Source organism: Antennarius striatus, chromosome 10, assembly GCF_040054535.1.
Source record: "Antennarius striatus isolate MH-2024 chromosome 10, ASM4005453v1, whole genome shotgun sequence".
NCBI classification, from domain to species: Eukaryota; Metazoa; Chordata; class Actinopteri; order Lophiiformes; family Antennariidae; genus Antennarius; species Antennarius striatus.
This window is the reverse complement of record NC_090785.1, coordinates 2,887,210-2,909,375: the sequence shown is the minus strand read 5'-3', so window position 1 is coordinate 2,909,375 and position 22,166 is coordinate 2,887,210. Positions and strand designations below refer to the sequence as shown.

The 22,166-nt window shown below is 40.7% G+C and overlaps 1 protein-coding gene across 5 annotated transcripts in view; it reads left to right on the top strand.

The window, feature by feature from the left end:
* Positions 1-371: 371 nt before the first annotated feature.
* ldb2a (LIM domain binding 2a) overlaps positions 372-22,166 on the top strand; it is a 66,360-nt gene continuing 44,565 nt past the window's right edge. For 2 of the 5 annotated variants that reach the window (XM_068325600.1, XM_068325599.1), the window contains exons 1-2: positions 823-1,687; positions 18,655-18,757. In XM_068325600.1, the coding sequence (XP_068181701.1) occupies positions 1,556-1,687; positions 18,655-18,757 (235 nt within the window). In that variant the 5' untranslated portion in view covers positions 823-1,555. Of the gene's footprint in view, positions 586-822; positions 1,688-18,654; positions 18,758-22,166 lie in introns of those variants that run through there. The other 3 variants (XM_068325598.1, XM_068325596.1, XM_068325597.1) reach the window with 2 other exon arrangements.

Genomic DNA, 22,166 nt, shown 5'->3' with positions numbered 1-22,166 from the left:
ATTAAAGCAGACAGATAGATGCAAGGTGACCTTCCTTGGACGAGCTGCAAGGCATTCTGGGAAATATAGGAAGTTGGACACTGAATTTTAACTTGTAAGTAGTGTGCATTGTGCTGCTAGTTAAACCAAGCTAAAGGCTACATTGGTGTTGTTCTTTAGCCATTGCGGCTAACTGATTCTGCTAGCTGTCCAGCATGTGTGCAATTCCACTGAGATGCAACAGTCCATCTTGGATTACAGGCCCCGCCCCTCTTATCACACCTAAATGGTGCAATCTCCGTGCACTTGCACACTCACACATGCATATGCATGCCCATCTGCACCAAGTCCAAGTTCCAGGGGACCCCAACTTCAATGTGCAACACCCCGGACCCCGTAACGGGTTAACGTGGATGTCTAGCAGGGTCAGCCTAGACAACACAATCACTACAACTAATGAAATCAAGATGCACATTCCGGTTTGCTGTCCAGCATGCTGTCATCTCCGACTCTGGATATTTAAACCCGGAGGGTTAAAATGCCGCCTTATTCACCAGGACAAAAATATCGAACTTCCCGTCACAGATTGGTGGGGATGCGGTGGAGGTCAGACGGCTTTTCATTTCTAAATTTCACACATTTTTAAAAGCAATCCATTTTCTTTCTGCAGTGCTTTCAGTCTGTTTTCACGACAGCATCTGAAGTTTACTCTTGTGGGGTTTTTTTTTTCTTTTTCGTTTTTGCAATTGCTGACCTGGTGGCTTCCTCTTAGTGTTTCCAGTGCATGGGGTCAGCTTGCTGGAAGAATACTAATATCTCCTGCTGCAATTTCACCCGGCGCTCCAGTGGACTCTTACCTTTTTTATTTTTCTTCTTCTTCTTGAAAGCAGACAACAAAACTGAAAAACAGGAGAACCAAAATAACGAAACTAATCAATATGAAGTTTTGTTGAATTCAAAACGCTGCGCCTGTGACGCGTCTGTGGACGCTGGAGCTGCTTTCACGGCGCAACGCGCGTCGATAAGATCGGATTTCACCATTACAATCTGTGATGTCGTGAAGTTATGACGTCGATTGCTCCAAAATTTAAAAAATCAATCAATCAATAAATAAAAATAAAAACCAAAATATACACACAAGTGGAGTGGAACGTCTGTGCGCAGTGAATATTAAGACGTTCTTTCTGGTTTGAGAATCGATGCGCGTAAACTAACAAGGCACAAAGAAACGCGCACCCCTGCTTTTAGGCTTTCTTACTTGAACTTTGCAAGAGTGCAAAACTGAGTGTTGGTCTTGAGGGAACAGGAAACGACTTCCCTCCTCCTCCACCTCCTCCACCCCCCCCCCCCTCCTTTCCCTTCCCCGTTCCTCTCCCTTCTCTCCTCTCCTCCCTCCCTCCTCCTCTTCCAGCTCCACGCTATAGCAGCGAACTAGGCAGGCCAACTTGCAGAGTGCAGCTCAGCCTCGACAGCGGCTGCTTCCCACTGGGGGTCTTCGAAGAGCATCGCGCTCCCATGTGCGCCTCTGTGCCCGTTGGATGTTGAAATCGCGCCGTGCGCCTCGCCAGGAGCCACCATGTCCAACTCGACCCACGACCCGTTCTACTCGTCTCCGTTCGGACCCTTCTACAGGAGACACTCGCCGTACATGGTCCAGCCGGAGTATCGGATCTACGAGATGAACAAGCGGCTGCAGGCGCGCACGGAGGTGAGTCCGCACTGGGGGGGTGGGGGGGGTCCCGTTCGTGTTGTAGCACCGGCACGGGAGGAAAACGGGGGGTTTGTGGAGGTCTGTTTGCCGGGGAGGAAATGGGGATGGGATGGACGCGAGGAAGAGCGCGTCGTGGAGTGGTTGGGTTGGAGAGGTGGGGTGGTGGTGGTGGTTGGTGGTGGGGGGGTTGGGTCGGCGTGAAGGTCCGTCCAGCAGAAGATGAGGATGTGATGGCAAAGTGTCCAAGAAGATTCCAGAGTTGGAAGTAAACGGGATGTAGATGCGCTTCAAGAAATATCACTCCTCTGGAGTGACCCGGGGGTGTTGTGAGTTTAACAATCTGAAATCCAAGTAAGAGAATACATTGGGGGGGGGGGGTTGATTTGTCCAATTAGCTCGTTTGAAACGTGTGACTTAATTGTGTGATTCCTCTAAACACGTGTTTTAATAACATTTTTAAACGAGTTAAAACTTCACTGCAGACACCTTAAAGATGTCAGTCAATACGCTCAGATTGGTTTCCACTGTTTTTACATCACTGAATAAAGTTAGAAGGCATCACAGCAACGGAGAGGAGCTGAAAAACAACACGTTATGGATGTCTGGAAGACTGTTCACGTCCATCCAGGCTGCTTAAGGCAAAGTACCCCCCCCCTCCTCCTCCTCCACGTGCATTTAATTAATTTGCATACATTTGCATGTTGTCTTTTTTTTCCACAGATTTGCATAGTAACCCATTTCTAAAACAGTTTGTCTGTTGAAAGCTCTAAATTCAACACGATGTGGTTGTTGGGTCCACTGCTCTGGCTGTAGGGGAAGTTTTCTCACTGGAAATGACCCTGATGGCAAAATCAAATGACCACAGTGTAAATGTTTGAGTGTGAATTCATTCTAACTGTGTCATTCAGACTAAACCTTAAGCCGGTATTGCTGAAAATCACACAGCCAGCATCTGTCTAAAGCGTCTGTTCTGTGAGCACAAATGTGTAAACCTGCATTTGAAAAGTTTAACCCAGGTTCTCTTCACAAGACAGGGTTGGAGCGGAGGCAACGGAGAAGAGTAGATAAACGCAATAAAAAAAATAAACTAGCATTCTCCAGCAACTGTTCATCTTTTAAATAATGTGAGAATCTGAAACAAGAAATTTAAAAAAAAAAAATTGAAATAGGTGCAGATTCATTCTCCATCAGCCAACTCATAATCTAATGTTTCAACTGTAAATGTATATTTTTTCCTCATTTTTGGAGACTTTAATGGATGCAATTTTAGTTTAAAATGAAAGCTAAACGTGTCATTATGAAATAATTTGATGTGGAATTTGTGCAGAGCTCCTTTGTGAGCCAGAGGCCAGCTGAGCTGCTGCAGAATGATGCTGACTTGAACTTAAAGCAGACCAAGGCAATGTTTCTGAGATGCAACGGCCCAGTCTGATGCATTATTCATGCGGAGTGGTCCGAGCCCCAGTAGACCTCGACTCCCCGTACCACACATACCCAAACACCGAGCGCAATCACCGCGCACACGGGCGCGCAAAAACACGCACACGCATTCGAAACGCGCACCGGCGTGCACTCTTCCGTGCGTGCACGTAGATACAAGGCAAGGCGCAGCCCGATGCAATTGTGTTAATTATCACCAGATGTTAATATAACACCACCAAAAAAAAAAAAAAACCCAAAAAACCAACAACAAGAAATTGTTAACACACCGTTACGCATGCGTTTGTCATGATGTGCGCAGACAAACACAGGTTTCAGACACACATCTCTTTAAGCCATTACCTCCATCTCCTCAGACTGAATTATATAATTGCACGATAATATAATTAGATTTTTATTCCCATTGGTGCTCTCAGCATCTTAATTTTCCTCCTCGTCGTTTTCAGTCTTTCTTCAGCGACAGGGTTGTATAGTATCTCTTCTTTTTTTTTTTTTAGCAACATGTTTATTGTTCGATTAAAATGCAGGCGGTGAATGTAATGAGGAAGAAAAAAAAGTAGTGTCTTATAGCTGATGGGGGGAAGAGGGCGGGGGGATAAATGGCTCAAGTTTTTCAATTTATTTGCATCCAGATGCACCTCAGTTCAGCCTTTAACAAAATTATGTTGGAATTACCTTAACGAATGTAAACCTGATGGCATCGATTGAAGCAAACCTTTCTGTGTGTGTGTGTGAGAGAGAAATATCTGGGGCAATGAAATGAGTCTGTTATAGACCCCCCACCCCTTTCACTGTGCTTCATATATAACGTCTAATTGTCTCCAGGAGACGCAGAAGGTGAAACGTGCCATAACATTACGCACGCATCTTCAGACTGGATCTGTTTACTTCCTGGTCCCCTAATGATGATGCGTTCACTGCGAGGCTCCTGCAGATCAATCCACGTCTTAAAAGGTGACTTTAAGAACTCAGGACCGACCCTGTACCGGTGTCACCGCGGGAGGTGAGAGGGTTGTTACACAACAGGAAGTTTGGGATGTTTCTTGCACTCGAAAATTTCTGGATTCCATTATAGAAAAAAAAAAAAACAGAAGAAGAAGAAGCTGAATTGTCCTCCTTTGAGAGTTTTGTTGAATATTTCATCGGGTTTGGCTGCTGGCAGATGCTGCAGATCCATATCCTTCTGTTTCAAGTATTTGTTTTGAGAATATGCAGTATATCACAATGCAAACCATTGTGAATTGTTCGCCTTGATTTTACTTCTTTTGCTTGTGTGGGATCCCACAGCTTCCACAAGAAGTCCACAAGTGTAAATTTAATGAGTTGACATGATGCATAAATGAGCAGAGCAGTGATATAACACCTGAGAAGGATGCGGTTTATGTTGTATAAGTGCAAGCATGAACAAATATACTACTTTTTTTTAACAGTTTAAAATCATGTACCCTACAACCATCCTATCTTTCTTCCTATTGTTGCAGAAGACAAAAAAGCTGAACTAAAAAGCTTAATAATATACCAACAGATTTCGGTGCCATAAGAAATATTAAAGCTCTTCTTTAATTGGGCGTATTGCTATATTTTTGTTGATCCAGTCAAAATGATTTCAAGCATCTTAACAGCAGTCCTGTCAGCAGTACCACCCGAGTAAAGACGCTTACCGTTGTGGAAAAGACAGCTATTGTTAAGGCTGAGGATTCAGCGTCGCTACTCGTCACAGTAAAATGACTCACTGTGTACTTTACATTCCAGTCATTTAGGGCAGTTTCTTAAAGGAGGGGGGGGGGTGACTAAGTCTCAGTATGACACCGCCTTTTAGGAAAGAGTTGAAGGAGTTGACTGAAGTCGCTCCTCCGTCAGAAAGGCTTCCATTTGTCTTATTCATGAGCGTGCTTTGTGAATTTGCTTGGCTGGTGGTGCGACCGCTGCTCTGCTCCAGCGGGCGCAGGAATAGAGGACCTCACACTCGGTGGAAGCCTCAGCCACAGAGGAAGTTGTAGTCCGTGAGAGTATAAGTGACACTCATAGCTGGAGCTTTACCAAGTTAATCCACCGAGAGTGCAATAACACATTGTTGGAATCAGACAGAGATGTGTTATCCTCGACTCCGGAGACGTCTCACGAGGCATCGTCGCAGCACGGACCGGCGTCTTCAGCTTCCCTTATCTCTTGCATCGTTTTTAAAGGAAGAATTAATTTTACCTGTCAGAAAGTTGAATTTCATTTCCCCCCTTGTGTCATTATAGACAATTACCAGTCAATTTTGGTGACTCGGTGCATTAGAGAGGTTATTTATGGTGTTTTTGTACTTTACATCATTTTGTCGGTTCGTCCAGTTCACACTGAAACAATTATTTACTTATAAATCTGTCCATTAGTTTCTCAGTTAGTACATTTATCAGGTTGTCAGTAAATAGAGAGAATGTTCAGTTTCTCTGTCTTTAAAGGGATCCTGTTTCACCACAAAAGTTTGCATGAATCTTTAGCAAAGAAAAGTCACTATTTTTCTTTTTTTAAATGAAGTGTTTTGACCAAAGCTCCAAAATTCAAGGTCAGTATAGCTTCCTGTGAGCTGAATAAAAGCAGGAAACATCTTTACAAATACGAAGCTTGAAAATGAAGTCTTTAAAACTACAGTTCGAATTATTTCTTCCTGGTTAATTGGAGCTACACCTTTGGATTTGCAGACCGAACAAGTAATCTGATGTTTAGGTGAGACGTACCTTTTCTCCAGCATTGAAATCAGGCCCAACAAACCCAAACTACACAATAAGTCCTGAGTGTGTGTTTTGGATCATCGCTCACCTTTGGACCGAAAACTGCCCCTGCTCTGATGATGACACCGGTTCTGTTTCTATCTCGACCTTGTTACCACCCCGGCTGTGTTTCTGCACCGAGCTTGTCTGCCATCCCATTACCTTCATTTTACACGACGTGAACCCGCTGTGACCCAACAATCCAAACAGGCTTTGATGTCGATTTGATGCCATGCATACGGTGTGACCACATTGTTTCTGTGCTGTCGCTCCGGAGGAGGGGGGTGGGGGTGAAGGATGCTGGCCTCTGCCGTACGGAGGCAGCCGCGATGATTTGTGGGGGAATTTGACACTTAAGCGTATGCAAATGAGGCAGCAGATTAACATTCAGAGGAGGAGCTTGGTTCGACCTCAGCCGGTGTAAGGCCATTAGCATAGGGGACATTAATATTCAGCAGGAGAGAGCGGGGATGCAGAATAACGCTGTAACTAAAACTACAGCGCAGAGGGTGAAACAGAAGGAAAAACAAAAGCTTTTTAATAATGGTGGCATAATAACAGCCACAGGGCTGCTTTCAGAGACCTCTCCGCTGCAGCCGGGGCTAACAACCACAGTCTTCCTCACCAGATCGAGCCGCAGTCAATGACAAATGATTGACAGGCCATTCATTGGATCCTTGTGTCTATTGCGTTTCGTTAGGCTCATTCTCATTAATAAAATGTGTCCACAGACCTCGGTCATCGGCTGCGGAGCTGGAAGACCTGGAGTGTTCATTATGGCAAAATCCCTTGTTCCTGTCAGGGGTAAAGTGGATCTGTTCCCATCAGCACCTCGTGTCAGATTGACATGAATAGGCTTACGGTGGAGAGGTCAAGTTGGCATTGAGATGTGAGGTTGACACAGAGGGATTAAAGATGAGACACAAGACACCAAGAACAGGGCTAGGAATTTATTTTTTGGTGGTGCTCTGCATCTAAAAGAAGTTTTGCAAATGCAAATAATGTTTCCTCAGTAGTCTTTGGATGATAATTTCCTTGAGAAAGTCAAAAATCACAGTTTCTCAGCATAAGGAAGGCGAAAAAAAAGTTTCATTTCTACAGTGAATTTTTAGTTGCGCTCGCCTTGTGGTTTAAGTCTGTTTGGATTTGGGCTAAAAAAAAAAACTATTTGGGTTGTTTGTGGAGACATTTAAGATGAGACACTAAGAAAATAGCTGGAAATGAATTGTATTGGCACCCTGCATTCATGAGAAGTTTTTGAACTTCAAATAATGCATCTCCTGAATAATCTTTAGCATAAAAATTCTCTGAAGAATGTAGGAAAAATATAGTTTCTCAACATGAATTAAATTATATATTGTGCTAATCTTTTCATCTGGTTACATTTGAGCCCAAAACACACGATAGTAATGTTAAGAAAACTATATTTTTCCGTATCTTACCTGGTTGCGGTTGAAAATATGAGTATGTATGAGTCCCCACAGGCACAAAGGATACTCATTTAACACATTGTTCAATATATGTGCTTTTAGCGGCACAAAGTCGGCTGCAAATACACAAAGAGTTGCGAGAGTAATCTGGTTTGTTGGCTGAAGTGGCCTCAAACAATGATTTATTGCTTGTCAAGTTTCGCGCCACCGGTGACCCCTGCGACTCCCGATAAGAGCGCGGTCCTGTAGCCGTAATCTGAACATCACATGACGCGTATTGTAGAAATGTTGATGTGATACTTATGAAACATTCAAAACTAAACATATCTCTGGTTTGCAGAGACGTACAGCGCTAACCTTTTATTCTGAGGACAACAATCCAAAACATAAATATCAAATATCCATTTATCTCTAAGGACATGAAAGAAGAAGAAGAAAAAACGGCATAATTTGGGGGAAATTTAGCCGGAAAAGTGATTTAAACAACATTTATTTAGCGATAATTGCTTCAGTTCTGCAGGTCATCCATCTTAGTAAGCATTTGCAAGTTCTATTTAATGTTTAAAACACACTCCTACACACATACACACACACACACACACACACACTTCATGTTAAATTAAATCTATTTGATCGACTACCAAACAGAGGATGCAGAGGAGAAAAGTATCTTCATTGTTTGCTTCATTCAATTTGTGTTCCCTCGTGCCTCAGTCATAAATAATCCCCCTGGAGTTCAAACACACAAACATGTCTACATATGAAATGTACATAAAGCAAATCATGACACAATAACCCTAAATTTAAGCAATAAATAATCAACAGCAGTCATAAAACAAAGAAGCTTACCCTTTAGTGTTTACCTCAGTTTGATATCCAAGTTAATATTCATCCGATTAGTCAATTAAATTAAATCTATCAGAATTTATTCATTATTATTATTATTATTATTATTAATAAATTTATTTTCATTAAAAACTACCAAAGTTCCAGCTGACATTAGTAAAGAATTCCTGCATCTATTTTGAGTATCTTTGAGTCTTTAATTATTTAATGTCTTCTTGGGCTTTGACAGATTTTCCAGTATTTTTCTCAATTCTACTAAAAACATATAAAAGATTTACAGAAACTAAGTTGAGGTGAGGATATTTTTTTCATTTCCTATGTCTTCCATTGCATCTTAGATGGTTAATGTGAACCTACTGTGTGCAGTGAGTGATCCCATCACAGCACTGGACAAATTAAGACAAATTTATTCTCAATGGAGGAACAATTGAACGTTCTTCATGAGTTCTAAGACTTCCTATGCCATGAAAAGAGTACCTGTGTGAAACGTGCTGAGAGTAATTACCACAAAGTTGTCGAACATCTCACTGCCCTTATCTGAACCTGTTGGATTTATCTGCCATCGGGGAAAACAATCCGCTGTAGGTATCGCTGAGAAGGCTTTGTATGTGTCACAGCACAGAGTTTTAATCTTTCTTTAATGATGTACAAAAAGAACAAAAGGCTTTGAAATCAATTATTAAATAGAAATGTTAAGTGTATTGTAAGTAGAGCCAAAGGGCAGCGTGTCTTCTCGTATTGTAGGTGTCGACATGTTGCGTTCAGTGATGCAGGAAATCGCAGCTACTTTAATTACTAATTATTTAATTAGCTAGCAAGATGCAAGTATTGATTGACAGTGTTGGTTTTAGACAATGTCCTTTTAACAATCCCTTTTTATTTTAATCAAACGTCGCTTGGCTCACAGCATAACAGCAGAGTAATGATATGGATTTTTTTTTTTTTATGATTTTGTCAGGATTGAATATGTATTCTTATTTATTTCAATATTAAACTCTTAAATATGGGCTCTTGTTTTGTTGATGCATAGACTTAATGACAAAATTCAGACATCTACTTTTATGGATATGTAAAATGTTGCTCGGAGCTCTTTATGCTTGAAAACAAAAACACGTTATATTTTCATAATGCTGTCTCTGAAAGACCTGAATCACATTAGTGTCTGCGTGAATCCCCCTCAAACTAATGAATAGTGCTGCAAAAATGTGAGCGGACGGGCTGATTGGTTGGAAGAGGACGGGAAGGGTAATCTTATCCTTAAACAAAGGTGGCTGCTACTGTTGACTTAGTGGAACACCTTTTGCCTGTTTATTTACTTCTTCTGAATGAATAACAACAAAAACAACAACAAAATCATGCATTAAATGTAATTTTCATGTTTTCAGGTAAAGTCGGTGTTGTTAAAGTGTAAATTCTGCACAGGTTAACATGCAGCTTTTTAGCACAGTTCAACTAAATACAACCTTTCATCCAAAAGATAGGTGGAAAAAATAAATATCTGCTAAAAAAATCTGATTTTTATTTTATTAAATGTGAAAAAGCGGGTCTCAACCTCTTTTCTTAGATTTCGAACCTGCAACCAAACAGCAAAGTTAGTGACTAGCCAGTGACAGGGAGGAGAAATTTAAAATTAAATGAAAATAAACACATTTAAAGAGGTTAAATATATTTTTAGGTGTGTGAATACAGATTGTCAACTCAAAAGCTGATGAAATATAAATTTTGTGTCAACAGCTTGTTTTTGCTGCCCTCAAGTGGCCAAAAAAACTTAAATAATTAAAGTTAATATATTTAAATAGGACTCAAAATTAACCGTCAAATTTGTCATGTACTCTAGATATCTAAAAGACAAACCTTTAGGCGTGTTGTACTCAGATCGTAGCGTGTACGCTGAAGGTAGCTGTGGCCGCGGGATCCATGAGGCTCATTTCTGCTTCCTCTACATATGAAAATGCTTCCATAAACATCCGTCTATCCGTCGACTACTGCATACTTCTAAATGTCATCATACAACCGTATTGAGACAGTGACGTCCCAAAAGCTCCAGCAACAATAAATACTATATGGGTACGGCTGTAGTGGGTTCTGTTAGCATTATAGCTACACTCTTCTTCTTCTTCTTCTTCTTTATATACTAATGGGTTAATGATAATTTAATTAATGCTAACAATACAATACAGTTAAAGAGTTTTAACTGCATGGAAAATAAGAACATCTAAACCATGTCAAAGATTTACTGACACGAATATGACCTCCTGTGTTTGTGTGTGTATATACTGTATATATATATGTAATATATATTTATATATATATATATATATATGAAACAACATCTCCTCTTGTCAACATTGCACGTCAGTCACATCCAGGAGGATGCTGGGACAATAGACCCACATTTTTCCTGGTCCTTTCCCATGGTTCCTTCCAGGCTGTGCTGTCACTCAGATAACAGAGCGGACAGACGGGCCTGTAGTCCGTCTATGTCCTGTTGTTCTCTCTGCTCCATGTGGGTAGATAGCCCATCCTGGAGGGAAGAGGTCACGGGTTGGATCGTTGCCTACAGCCGCTGTTTGAGTGACGCGGTGAAACTTGCCTTGAGTGTCGTTTTCACAACTCTTTATGTATCCTAAGATAGCGGTAATCCATAATGCATGAAACTGCAGGTTTAAACCATAATGCGACCCCGGAAATTTGCTGCCGCCCTCTGTGGCAGAGCTCAAAATTAAACAACAGATTACAGTGTTTGTCCATGCCCTCAGAACGACACAAGCAAGCATTTATATATGGGCAGGTAAGCTCGTCGGTGCCCTCTTAAATCTATTACTGTGCATTGCTGGACAAATTAATGTTTTATGATGATTTATTAGAATGGTTTGAGGTCGGGGAAGGTGGAGACACGAGCTGCTTGGAACGGTTTAGGTGGTTTGTGTTAAATTGGGTAATTTGTGGCTAACACTTCCTGCTTTTGCAATTAGCGTAATTAAAGGGTATCTAGCATTAGTGCATTACCCTGGTCTGACGCTGGAGCATGGGCAGTGTTGGCGCTTCAGATACATGGGGATCCATGGTGGGCTGGACACCAGAATGGGAGCTATCTTAAGGACCGCCAAAAACAGGCTAACTAGTCACGCCAGACCGACCGCCTCGGTGGGATGTTGAGAAGTAGAACGTACGACAGAACAGCGGGTATTAAAAGCCGATATATTTCACAATCTCCCCAGTTTATCTTCTGTACTTGTTCTTCAAATAATAGACTTCCTGTTGCTATGGAAACCCCCTGGGGTAGGTTGCACACCTGAGCATATGACAACCGGGGAACTTCATTCCCGTTCGCGTCTGTTTCGAGGGCTGGAACTCCCTCCCCAAAAACAACTTGTCGCTCCATTAGGCCTTCGTTGCATTCAAACACACGTTGAGGAAGATGCAACAGAATGAAGACACCTCTGAACTACCACATCCTGAATTCCATGTGTTTAAACTGGGATTTTATTTCCTTATAGACACGACATAAGGTGGTCGGAGGAGATTTCAATCCTTTCAAATCCATTTGCTTTAAATCCACACACACAAAGCATGCAGAAAGCGCAGTTTCCGACACTGTATACCAGTACTAAAGCTTGAAACATTTCATCATTGTGCAGAAAAAAGTGCAGCTCACGATACAGTGAGCACAGAGGAGACACACTGTACTTCAGATTAGTTATACGGCCAGCCAGCCTCCGCTCTGCACCGGTTTCAGGAGGTTTCGTCATTTTTCTGATCAGCTGTTTGACTCTGAGGCCGCTTACTGTTTTCCCTGGGAGGTTAAATTTAACTCTACTGTTATGAATAGATAATGAATGAACCTCAGAATATTGCTGGCCCAGACTGTTTGCATTGTCTTTTTTAATTTTATTCTAAAAATGCCTGCTCTCCTTTATGAGCTAACAATCCTTCAGGCAGTCATAAGCACGTTGCCATCAAGTTATTTTGTTTTTCTACTGAAGTGGTGCTAAAAAAGATTCCCAACACTTCTGCATCACATCACTGCTGACTGTGACCTCCTGTCACCCAAAGACGGGTCTGAGGCTTCATCATTCTTATTCTTTTATAACTGATCAAAACTGGATTCTTTTTCTTTTCTATTTTTTCAAGCCCTGTAACGAAGCCCGGTACGTTTTTCAGGGTCATAAACATCACACTAATGAGCAACAGGTAGAGGTATGTCAGCAAGATGTAACCATAGCGACATGCAACACTTAAACTGAACAACAACTGAGGTTGTTATGAAGTCCAGTATTGATCAAGTGTCTTGTTGTTGGGGGGTGATTTGCTGTTTGTTGATGGTTTATTGGTCTAATTAGCTGCAAGGACAGAATAATATCGGCGACTCTAAGTCAGAACCTGAATTCAAATCTGCCTTTAGAATTAATTTCTCATAGTGGTGGTAAATAATCCAGCTTGTACTGCATTTAATTGAATTACTTGATTTATTCTCACCCTTATTGATGTTTGTAAAGCAAGTTTTAGGAATTACCCCCTTTATGCATGTTTTCTTCATCAAACCAGCAGCCCAGTGTCTTTTTGTTTGGATATCGGAATGCTAAATCTTTTCTGTTATTCTAACGGGGCTCTCTGACTGCTGCTCGTAGCTTCTAACTCCCAAGAAAGAGTCGGAATGGGAACAATGCCCAAGTTAATTGGCAGATATGCAATTAAATGTTGGAACATCTTCACTGACTTTGTTCATAGAAAGTTCAGTCCTTGTTAACGTGACGTGGATTTTCAAGGGGAGACTTTCTTCTTCCACATTTAGCGGCTCTTCGTTTGCATAGTAGTAGTAGTAATAGTGGTCTGTGTGTTTAGACATTGTATTGCTTAGGAATGAGTTTTAGTGAAAGACTTACTTAGTGTTTGCTCTTTTTTAAGTTACTGATTATTCATTGAAATCATTAGAAGCCAATTTAAACAATCTGACGGTGGTCTAAGATCCATAGCACACCTTCATTTAGGGCCGTCCAACTCCATTTGCTGGTTAAACTGGGGATATTCTAAGCACTGAGTAAACGAGAGGTCTACAGGGGTCATATTCAGTCCTTTAATAACTCACAGGTGTGTTTTCCATGTACCATGAATTGAACCAATCAGTGGGTCATCTCCCCTTCCCTTTAAAAAATGTGATTTGTCTGCAAAGGCATTGATATTTAACTGATGAGGAAGATCAAGACGTCCCTGTGCGTGAAATAAGTGTAGAGATACATATCGATTACTGATTAAAGGTAGGGTAATCCAGGTTTTAATGATCATTCTGATTACTATCAGATAAGGAAATAATAAGGAAATATTATACCATTAATAAGGAAAAAATAATCCACACACTTCCTGTCGAAATCAACCAGGACTGAAGGTATTGCTTGTCTGCTGTCTGTGCCATTTATGTAAAAGGTACAACATCTTAAGACCTGTGATTATATAAATCTCTAGATAGGATCAGGGTAAACATTAAAAAGCCCCACACAGTCCAGGTCTACACAGTGAAATACTTTTATCGTAGAACAGCGGTCACCCTCCTGAGGTTAGCCTTGAAAAGTCGACTCCATTGTACGTGTACTGAAAGGCTGTTTCATATTTCATAAATTAATCAAATAAATGAAATCAATGTTGGGAGAATCATATTAGATACAAAAATATTCTTAATATTCTTTAATTGGTTTACAAATTTTGAACAGTTCTGTAAAATTTTCTTGTGACCCTCACCATACAATCAAACTAAAGATCCTCTCGAAACATCCAGAGATCCTTCATTTACTCCTCTTAAGTTGTTACGCTCTCCAATTACCTGAGGCTGTAAGCGTCTCCAGCAACACTAAAACTTGGTTGCTCACCAGCCAGCAGGGCTACATGCTATTTAGAAACTGAATGGGGATTCAGACTTTGGTAAGTCTCCAAGGTCAGGCCCCAGACACGCCTACGCTCTTGGAGGCATTTTGTACCGCAAGAACTTGTAAGACAAAAAATAAAGACTTCGAAAACCTTCCTATGAATTTGTTTCATGTTAAATATAAGGACGTTAGTGCTTTATGGACTGAGCTCTGTTATGTAGCTGTGGGAATACACACCATCTATGCCGTAAATTAATATATATGTGATGAATATGTGTATCTATACATGTATGTAGTACAAAAGAGGTAAACAGGTGTAGCATAAAGTGCTCTTTTCTGTTAAATAACACCTGTTTGTGTTTTCTGTTGCCACACTGTGTCACATCTGTCTCCCATCCTGTATGTATATGTGTATATGTGTTGACTTAACCCTCAGCTTTCTTGCTATTTGCTGAGGATCCTCGCAATGCTGTGCCTCCAATCCTCTGGATTTCCTGTAAGTCCCCGCGGCCGGGCCAGCGCCGGTGATTTGTGGGTGGCTAGCAAGCAATTGACACATTGATAAATCCCCCCCAGAGAGGCACAATCCGTTTGAATCAATAGAGCCTTATCGGCTGACGGCCATCACCGCCGCAACCGTGTTGGTTCACCTCGGGTCCCAAGGAGTCTGCCTGATTTGTAACATTTGACAAAAAACATCGTCACGCAACGTGGTTCGTCAGAGAGTCTGCAGGCGTAAAGTGAAGGCAGGACGTCGTCTGTCAGATAGAAGTCACCGAGTTGATAGAAAGACGGAAAGAGGGAGGCAGACAGACAGAGATCTGAAAAAAGGGCTGATATTAGAGGATAGGAAATTGCAGGTTTCATTTTTCATTGCAAATGTGTCATTTCCATGTTTCGTCATGTGACCTGAGCCAGAATACGAGGAAAGATTACCTCAGTGAAGGGAGGATTGATGCTGAAGACCATCCACAGCACCACCAGTCTCCAGTGTGGCTTGTTTGGCTCCAGTCACACACTCATATGGCTTCTTGTCCACTGGCCAGACTGGAGCTGTTCTCCAGCCCGCCTGGCTCGACTCCAGTTTCTCCTCTGTCTTTAAATCTGGGCCAAAACCAGTCTGTCCACAGCTCAACCAGTCAGGTTTTTGGTTTTTTTTTACTTGGCAACACGCTGCCTGAAATCTGAGCCAAAAGTTTTCCAAAAGCTCCAGTTTGGAGGATTAATGGTTACTGATTCTAAATAGACTGCGTATAATGGAAAGGTTATGAGCTAGCACTACTTAATGCGCATTTAATTTACAAAATAAGTCATTTGGGCGCAAGAACAGCCGAGTGCCATTTGTTTTATTGTCCTGACCACTGAAACAAAAGGCTGTTCATATCACAGTGGTGGTTATTTTCACATTTTCCTGTCGTCAGGGTCAGTGTTTTTAAAACTAAACTGTATCATCCCTGGTGGGACCTCAGACAAGCCGCTATCAACTCTGCTCTTTGTGGAATACTTGCTCTTTTTTGGGTGGTTGTTGGCCCAAACCAAATATAATTACAGTGCCAAAATGAACTTTGAACAGAAAATATTATCTCGTTAAAAGGTTCAATTCCAGGAAAATGCCTTTGGAACAGGGTGGGAATGGCACAGAAAGGGAATATTTGAAAATGATAGCATGAGTAAGTCTAATTAACAGAGGTTCCACATTGGAAAGTAGAGGTCATTGTGAATGAAACAGCATTTATTTTATTTTTTTTGATTATAAATATTTTACGAAAGACAATTGTCTGTTGAACAGAAGAGAAGGAAGTACAAAGCTTTTCACGGAGATAGCAAGAGGAAGTTAATGAATTCCAGAGTCTATAAAACGGAGGGATGCCCTCAGCTAGACGGCACTTTAGAAAGTATCCTCAACATTTTATGGAATCCTTATTCAGCATGAAGGAGGCTCAGCAGAGTCCAATAGGTGAACCGCTGCTGTGTGCTTGGCACTGGGAAAGAAATGTGATTAACTCTAAGAATAAAAGTTTAGAGTATATGTTTCTCCCTTTCAACGAATCCCAAAACAACCCAAAATGTATTTAACATAGTATTTTTAATGTGATGGCTATTCCATAATGTATTTTATTTTCTTTGCTCCTCATTGGTGCATTTATTGCATTAAATATAAATCTTAAGGAGTGTTTTTAAGGAACCTTTAAAGATGAATGTGTTCAACAATGAATTGAATGATGGGCCAGAATGTTTTTCCCCCTGATTATATTTGTTGATAACCCTAAAAACACAGGCCGATGCTATACGTTAGCTTTAATGCTAAATACAGAGGATATACAGGATGTCAATGAAAAGATTTTCTTCTCTTTCTTACTCTTATTTTGTATTGAAATTTGCTCATAGATCCTATTTGTAGTGTAAAATCTCAGCGGTCATAGAAACCGGCTGCTGCTGCTTCCGTGTAAATCTTGTTGACCCCACACTTGACTGTCAATCCCAGAAGTTCCCGCCCACCAGCGGTCCTGGATTACGGGTTGAGCTCAATCTGAATGCAGAGCAGCTTCCAGCCTGCCTCTCTGCGTCTACTTTGTCCTGGTTTGTCCCTCATTGCTATCCGTCCGTCTGAAACAGACGTGTGCAGCCGCTGTGTGACACACGAACGCACATGGCAGCTCATGCAGTTGGCTCTCAGTGGGCAGCTGGTGTACACACACACACACACACACACACACACACACACACACACACACACACACACACACACACACACACACACACACACACACACACACACACACTCACACACACTACGCCTGCATGCATCTACATATCAATTTACTCTACAGTAAGAAGAGAGTGATGTTTTGTTGGAGTGCTTTGTTATTTACGCAGTTACATCCAGCGACCTAAGGGGGGCGCTAAAATGTATTCACACCATATTTGTTTCTCGCTAAAATATAAAACCCTCCATTATTTTGTGATGAAATAACTACTGATTAAATGTTGTTTGGAACGAAAGGTCAAATATTTAAAATATTAACTTTAACTTCTTTATCGCAATTTAATTTCCAATAAATTCATGAAGCAAAAAGTTTGAGCGGTCGCTGCTTTCGACCGCCCAAATGTTGGATGTGCCGCTTTTTTCTGATGTCATTGTTTATTTCCAATATTACAGAAATCAAGCCATCTGAAAATAGGAAATTGTGATTTTTAACTCCTTTTTATCAACCGCATTTACAAAAGGCGTTCAACATAATAGGAGATTAATTGGTTGTGAAAATAATCAGTAGTTGCAGCCTATTTTGGGATAAGGATGCATCTTATTGCGCTTTCCAGCATCATCCCAGGGTGATGATGTTTACTTGAACTAAATGGGTTTGTTCCTGCGTGGTAAAATCAGTTCCTGGGGTAGAAATCTGGAATTAAAAACACAAGATCTGGATGAAATTTAAACCATCTATTTAACGCTTCATCCTTCCACTAAATGCCCGTTGATTGACGAGCTGGGAGAAGGTCCAGGTTCAGTTTGTCCTCACCTCATCTCATCCCTCCTCGCATCAGAATGGTGGTGTCTGAGACAGATTGACCCGCGGGGCGCTCCGGTCTCTGCTCATTGGGCTTGACACTGCTCGATGATGACAACGCTAATTGTCAACATCTGGGAAGTGCTTGCCGTCCCGTTGCCCCGCGCAGAAGGAAACGCAGTCATCTGTCATAACGTGTCAGAGGAAATTAGCATCAGTCAAATGCTGATGGGGTGGAGGGGCGAGGGCAAGGGGGAGGTGGGGGTTGTAATATCAGAGGTTTCAGGAGAGTAATTTCAAGCTGAGGAGCTTTACAGGAACGTGTTTCCACACAGAAGCTGTGAAAGGACTTGTTACAGGATGAGGGCGGTGTTTTTATTTCGGTCGGTCGGTCACTGACGACATAACAAGTGTACTTTTTTTTGTTTCTTTTGACCAGATGATGATGATGATGATGACAAATTTGAGTTGATTTTATGTGTGCACTGGAATCACTTCTTCTTTTATAGCGATAATGGCGTTTTATTTACAGCGCTTAATCCAAAACTTCTTGACTTGAGAAGCTAAAAGGTGTCGTCAGGCTTTGACGTTAGTTTCTTTTTCTAGCTGTTAGCATTTAGGTTCTTATCCCTCTTTATTATGATATCCACTTCATAATGTGTTATTACTTGATCTTCAAAGCTCTTTTGTAAACTCAAACAGGGATTTAAGTACAACTCATAAAATTCACTTTAATGAAAAGGAACAAACAAGCCAATCTACCACGAAAAGGGGGGTGGGGATGTATGCCTTCCACTGCTGCCTCAATATGCCACAAAACAATGTTTTGTTTTATCTTGTCTGGTAGAAAATCCTGCATGTCCACAATATCTTAGACTTATCAGAACGGATCAATATTGAATTTATGTAAAAACAAATGCAACGGCGCAGCGATAGCAAGCTGGGTTATTAAATAACAGAGGAAAATAAAGAGTAAAGGGCAGGTGGGTGCATCAAGTGACGCCACCTGTACACGTCATATTCTTAATATTCTCCTAAACTCACTGAGATTATTCCTTAAAACCAAGCCTTGATTTAACCTGGATTAATTCATGCATCTTTAATCATGTTTCTCTTCGACAGGAAAGTGACAGTTTGTGGTGGGACGCCTTCGCTACCGAGTTTTTCGAGGAAGACGCCACTCTCACGCTCTCTTTCTGCCTCGAAGATGGACCAAAGAGATACAGTAAGAGTCCTGTGGTGTTTCCACGAACCACAGATATTAGATTTTATTTAGTTGAAAGGATTTATGTGACGTTGAATTATTTTCCCTCGAGAAACTTTTCACAAGGACCTTGAAATGCTGAACATTCACGATTGTCACGGCTGTTCCGTGCAAATTGACATGTATGATTTCCCAAAATGCCTTTAAATGTTGCTAAGCGAATAACACCGTAAGAACAGAACAGAACAGCTGCGTTCCATTTCTGCACGGTTCTCTACTCCACCTCACTGAGTGAGAAAATTGGTATCCATCCATTTAAAACTATGTTGAAGAAATAATTAGATAAAACGTCTCCATTTGAGTCCAGAAATGGTTAACCGTTTATGTAATCTCCCATTTTTTCCGGGGAGTTTGAACTCGCCGTAACTTCTGAACAAGATCTAAGCTAACTATTATACACACACACACACACACACACACACACACACACACACACACACACACACACACACACACACACACACACACACACACACACACACATCTCACAGAAATAATCTATTTTTCTATTAAATTTCCTCATTAGAAGATTTCTCATGTTCTCGCGGTTCCTGTCCAGAGTTCTGCATACTAAAAACTAAAAACAGCCAAGCTGCAGCCACAGCATGTGGTCACCGTCAGCCAATGGCAGAGCAGAGATGCTGTTATTGAGTTTGTGATATTGTCCCCTTCATCTCATCTGCATAGGTTCTTGTTTTGATATCGGACACATATTGAATATCACACAGATGTAGATAAAGACGTGGTGCTGTGAAATGAGCCGGTGTGTGCTGCGTCTGTTGTGTGTGTGTGTGTGTGTGTGTGTGTGTGTGTGTGTGTGTGTGTGTGTGTGTGTGTTTGTGTGTCTGTGTGTGTGAGTGTGTGTGTGTGTGTGTGTGTTTGATTCAGCTCAGAGATGGCAGGGAAAGAGAGGGAGTGTGGGATTATTGTGAGGCTGGCTCTAGTTCACTTTTCAAATGTAAAAATAAAAACCCCGGCGGTGTGGAGATGGTAACCCCATTCCCCCTGGAACTGGGGGGTGACGATAATGATGACTCACTACTGTAGTGTTACACAAGTTACACACATTTACAATCATACACTAACACTTTATACATGGAACAAGCATCTACCTCATTGCTACACCTCGGACTAGGATGATGCAGAAAGCGATGATGTCGTCCATCTAGGCTTTTCATTTGCAGCCTTATATTTAGAAAACAACAAGCCCATGCATCATAAAGTGAGTCGTTGTCATGCGTTTTCCATTTAGCTGTCATTACCTTCAGCTGCAGCGATTGAACAACAATGAATCATCAGGAAGGACGACTTCAGGTTGTTGTTTTAAAGTTGTGGCGACGACGGCCTATTGATTCGTGCCATGAATAATAATCACACGTATGCATAATAATTGATGTTTACCAGCTGATAGGCTACAAGGCTTCATTTCAAAAATGAGAAAAATTCAAATTTCATTAAATCATTGTTGTTATTGGAATAATAATAAGAAGAAGTTTTTTTTTTAATTTAGTTTCGCTGAGAAACCCACAAAATCTTAAAAAGTATGTACATTAATTTGTGCAAACCCAATATCTTGAATGTTAAATGTTGATTTGCCAGCGTAAAATGAAATTGCAAACCAAGATTGTGCGACATAAAAATCTAAACACACATAACAACTTAGCAGCAAAGAAGATTCAACGGTAATGTGTAATGTTGCGTGTAAATGTGTGTGACAGAAAACTACATCTTGTTAGTAGTTAACTATACAGGAAAGTGTGTTTATGCTATCTAATGTGAACACACAGGTGGCAGCGTGCAGAATAATGAATGTAAATGTGAAACGTAAGTGTGTCTTCAATTCCTCTGGATATTTAAAGCATCTTTTTTACAGTTGGCAGTCAGAAATATAAACTCTTTTTACCGTTGTACTCATTGTTAGCCACTAACTGCCAAACGCAGAAAATGTAAATGTGACCGCCGGTGGCCTTAAGCTGGAACCGTCTCTGCCTGCAGTCCTAGGAAAAGTGCAGATATGTGCAGTTACCCTCCAGCAGGTCAAAGCGACGTTGGCCGGCGGACCTCTGAAGGCGGACTGAGCTAGTCATGGTTCAAAGCGCTAGTCGTATATGTAGGATAATGCTATATCAACAGTTCTCAGTCAGCAGCAGTGAATCCAGGTGTTTATTTTTTACTACAAACATAATTAAAAAATACCAAACACATGACATTTTCTTTATAGTTTTTGTTGCGTTATCCAAAAACGGGGGTTATAAATGAATTTATTCCATTTTGTTAAAGCAATCTTAGCGTGGTTCTCTTCCAATGAGACTCTTTCCTTTTAATATATTGAGGTAAGAACTCCAAACCTTGTTGAAACTGAATTATGTTTTTGGAGTCCTACAGTATCTCGTACAATAATTACAAGGAAACAATCATTTCACTCCAGTCTGAGTCGCTCTAATTTCATAACATTCAGCGAAGGATAAATTAGAAAAGCCAATTTAACTAATCCGTTTTTGTTATTGCGAGGACCTGTGTTAAGGTGTTTTATAACTCGTCTCCAGCTGGGTTTCATCGTGGCTTCTCAGAGGAAATGCACCTTATTGGAAATGCCTGTGTGTTAATTGTTGGAAAAAGAGAACATTAATATATTTATGTCTTCCCTGTCTCTCTCTTCTTCTGGACTTTTTCATCTTGGCGATTCTTTATTCTGAAACTGAAAAAGGCTGATTTTGATCAACAGAAAAGCGAGAACAAAATCTGATAAGAAAAAGAAAAAAATAGTCAAACTTTTACATCTTTTTTTCACTGCATTGCTTTTTGAATTGCTTATATCCAAATACACATAAGTACAATTGGGCTATACATGAATAAATGTATAGTATAGTGTAGTATAAAGAGTTTTTCACTGTTTAAATCATTGTTAATTAAATATCTTTTGGGTTTAGTCTGAAGCAATGTAATGTTTCTTCGCTCTTGACACTAATGAAGCTAATTCAATCAATTAAAGTAAAAATTATCATCTGATTAATTGATGCTGAAACTTTAAGTCATCCAGAAGGAGAAAAGTCTTAGTCTGTATTTTACAGCTCATTGGGAGAAAGAGAACAGCATCAAATAGTTCAAAAGGACTAAACAGAGCCAAATCAGGATTCTTCAAATAATAATGATGTTAGACTTTATTTGTGTCACAGCTTTTATACAAGAAATGCAGCTCAAAGGGTTTTACAGTGGAGAATTGAAATGCAAAAAAAAAAAAGTTCCAAAAAAGACAGAACGGACATAAAACAGAAATAAAAAATAATTGTAAACTAGGTAATAATAGTAAAAGTAGGGGTCCATGAAAACCAGGATGACAATAACAATAAAAAAATCAGCTAAAATAAGG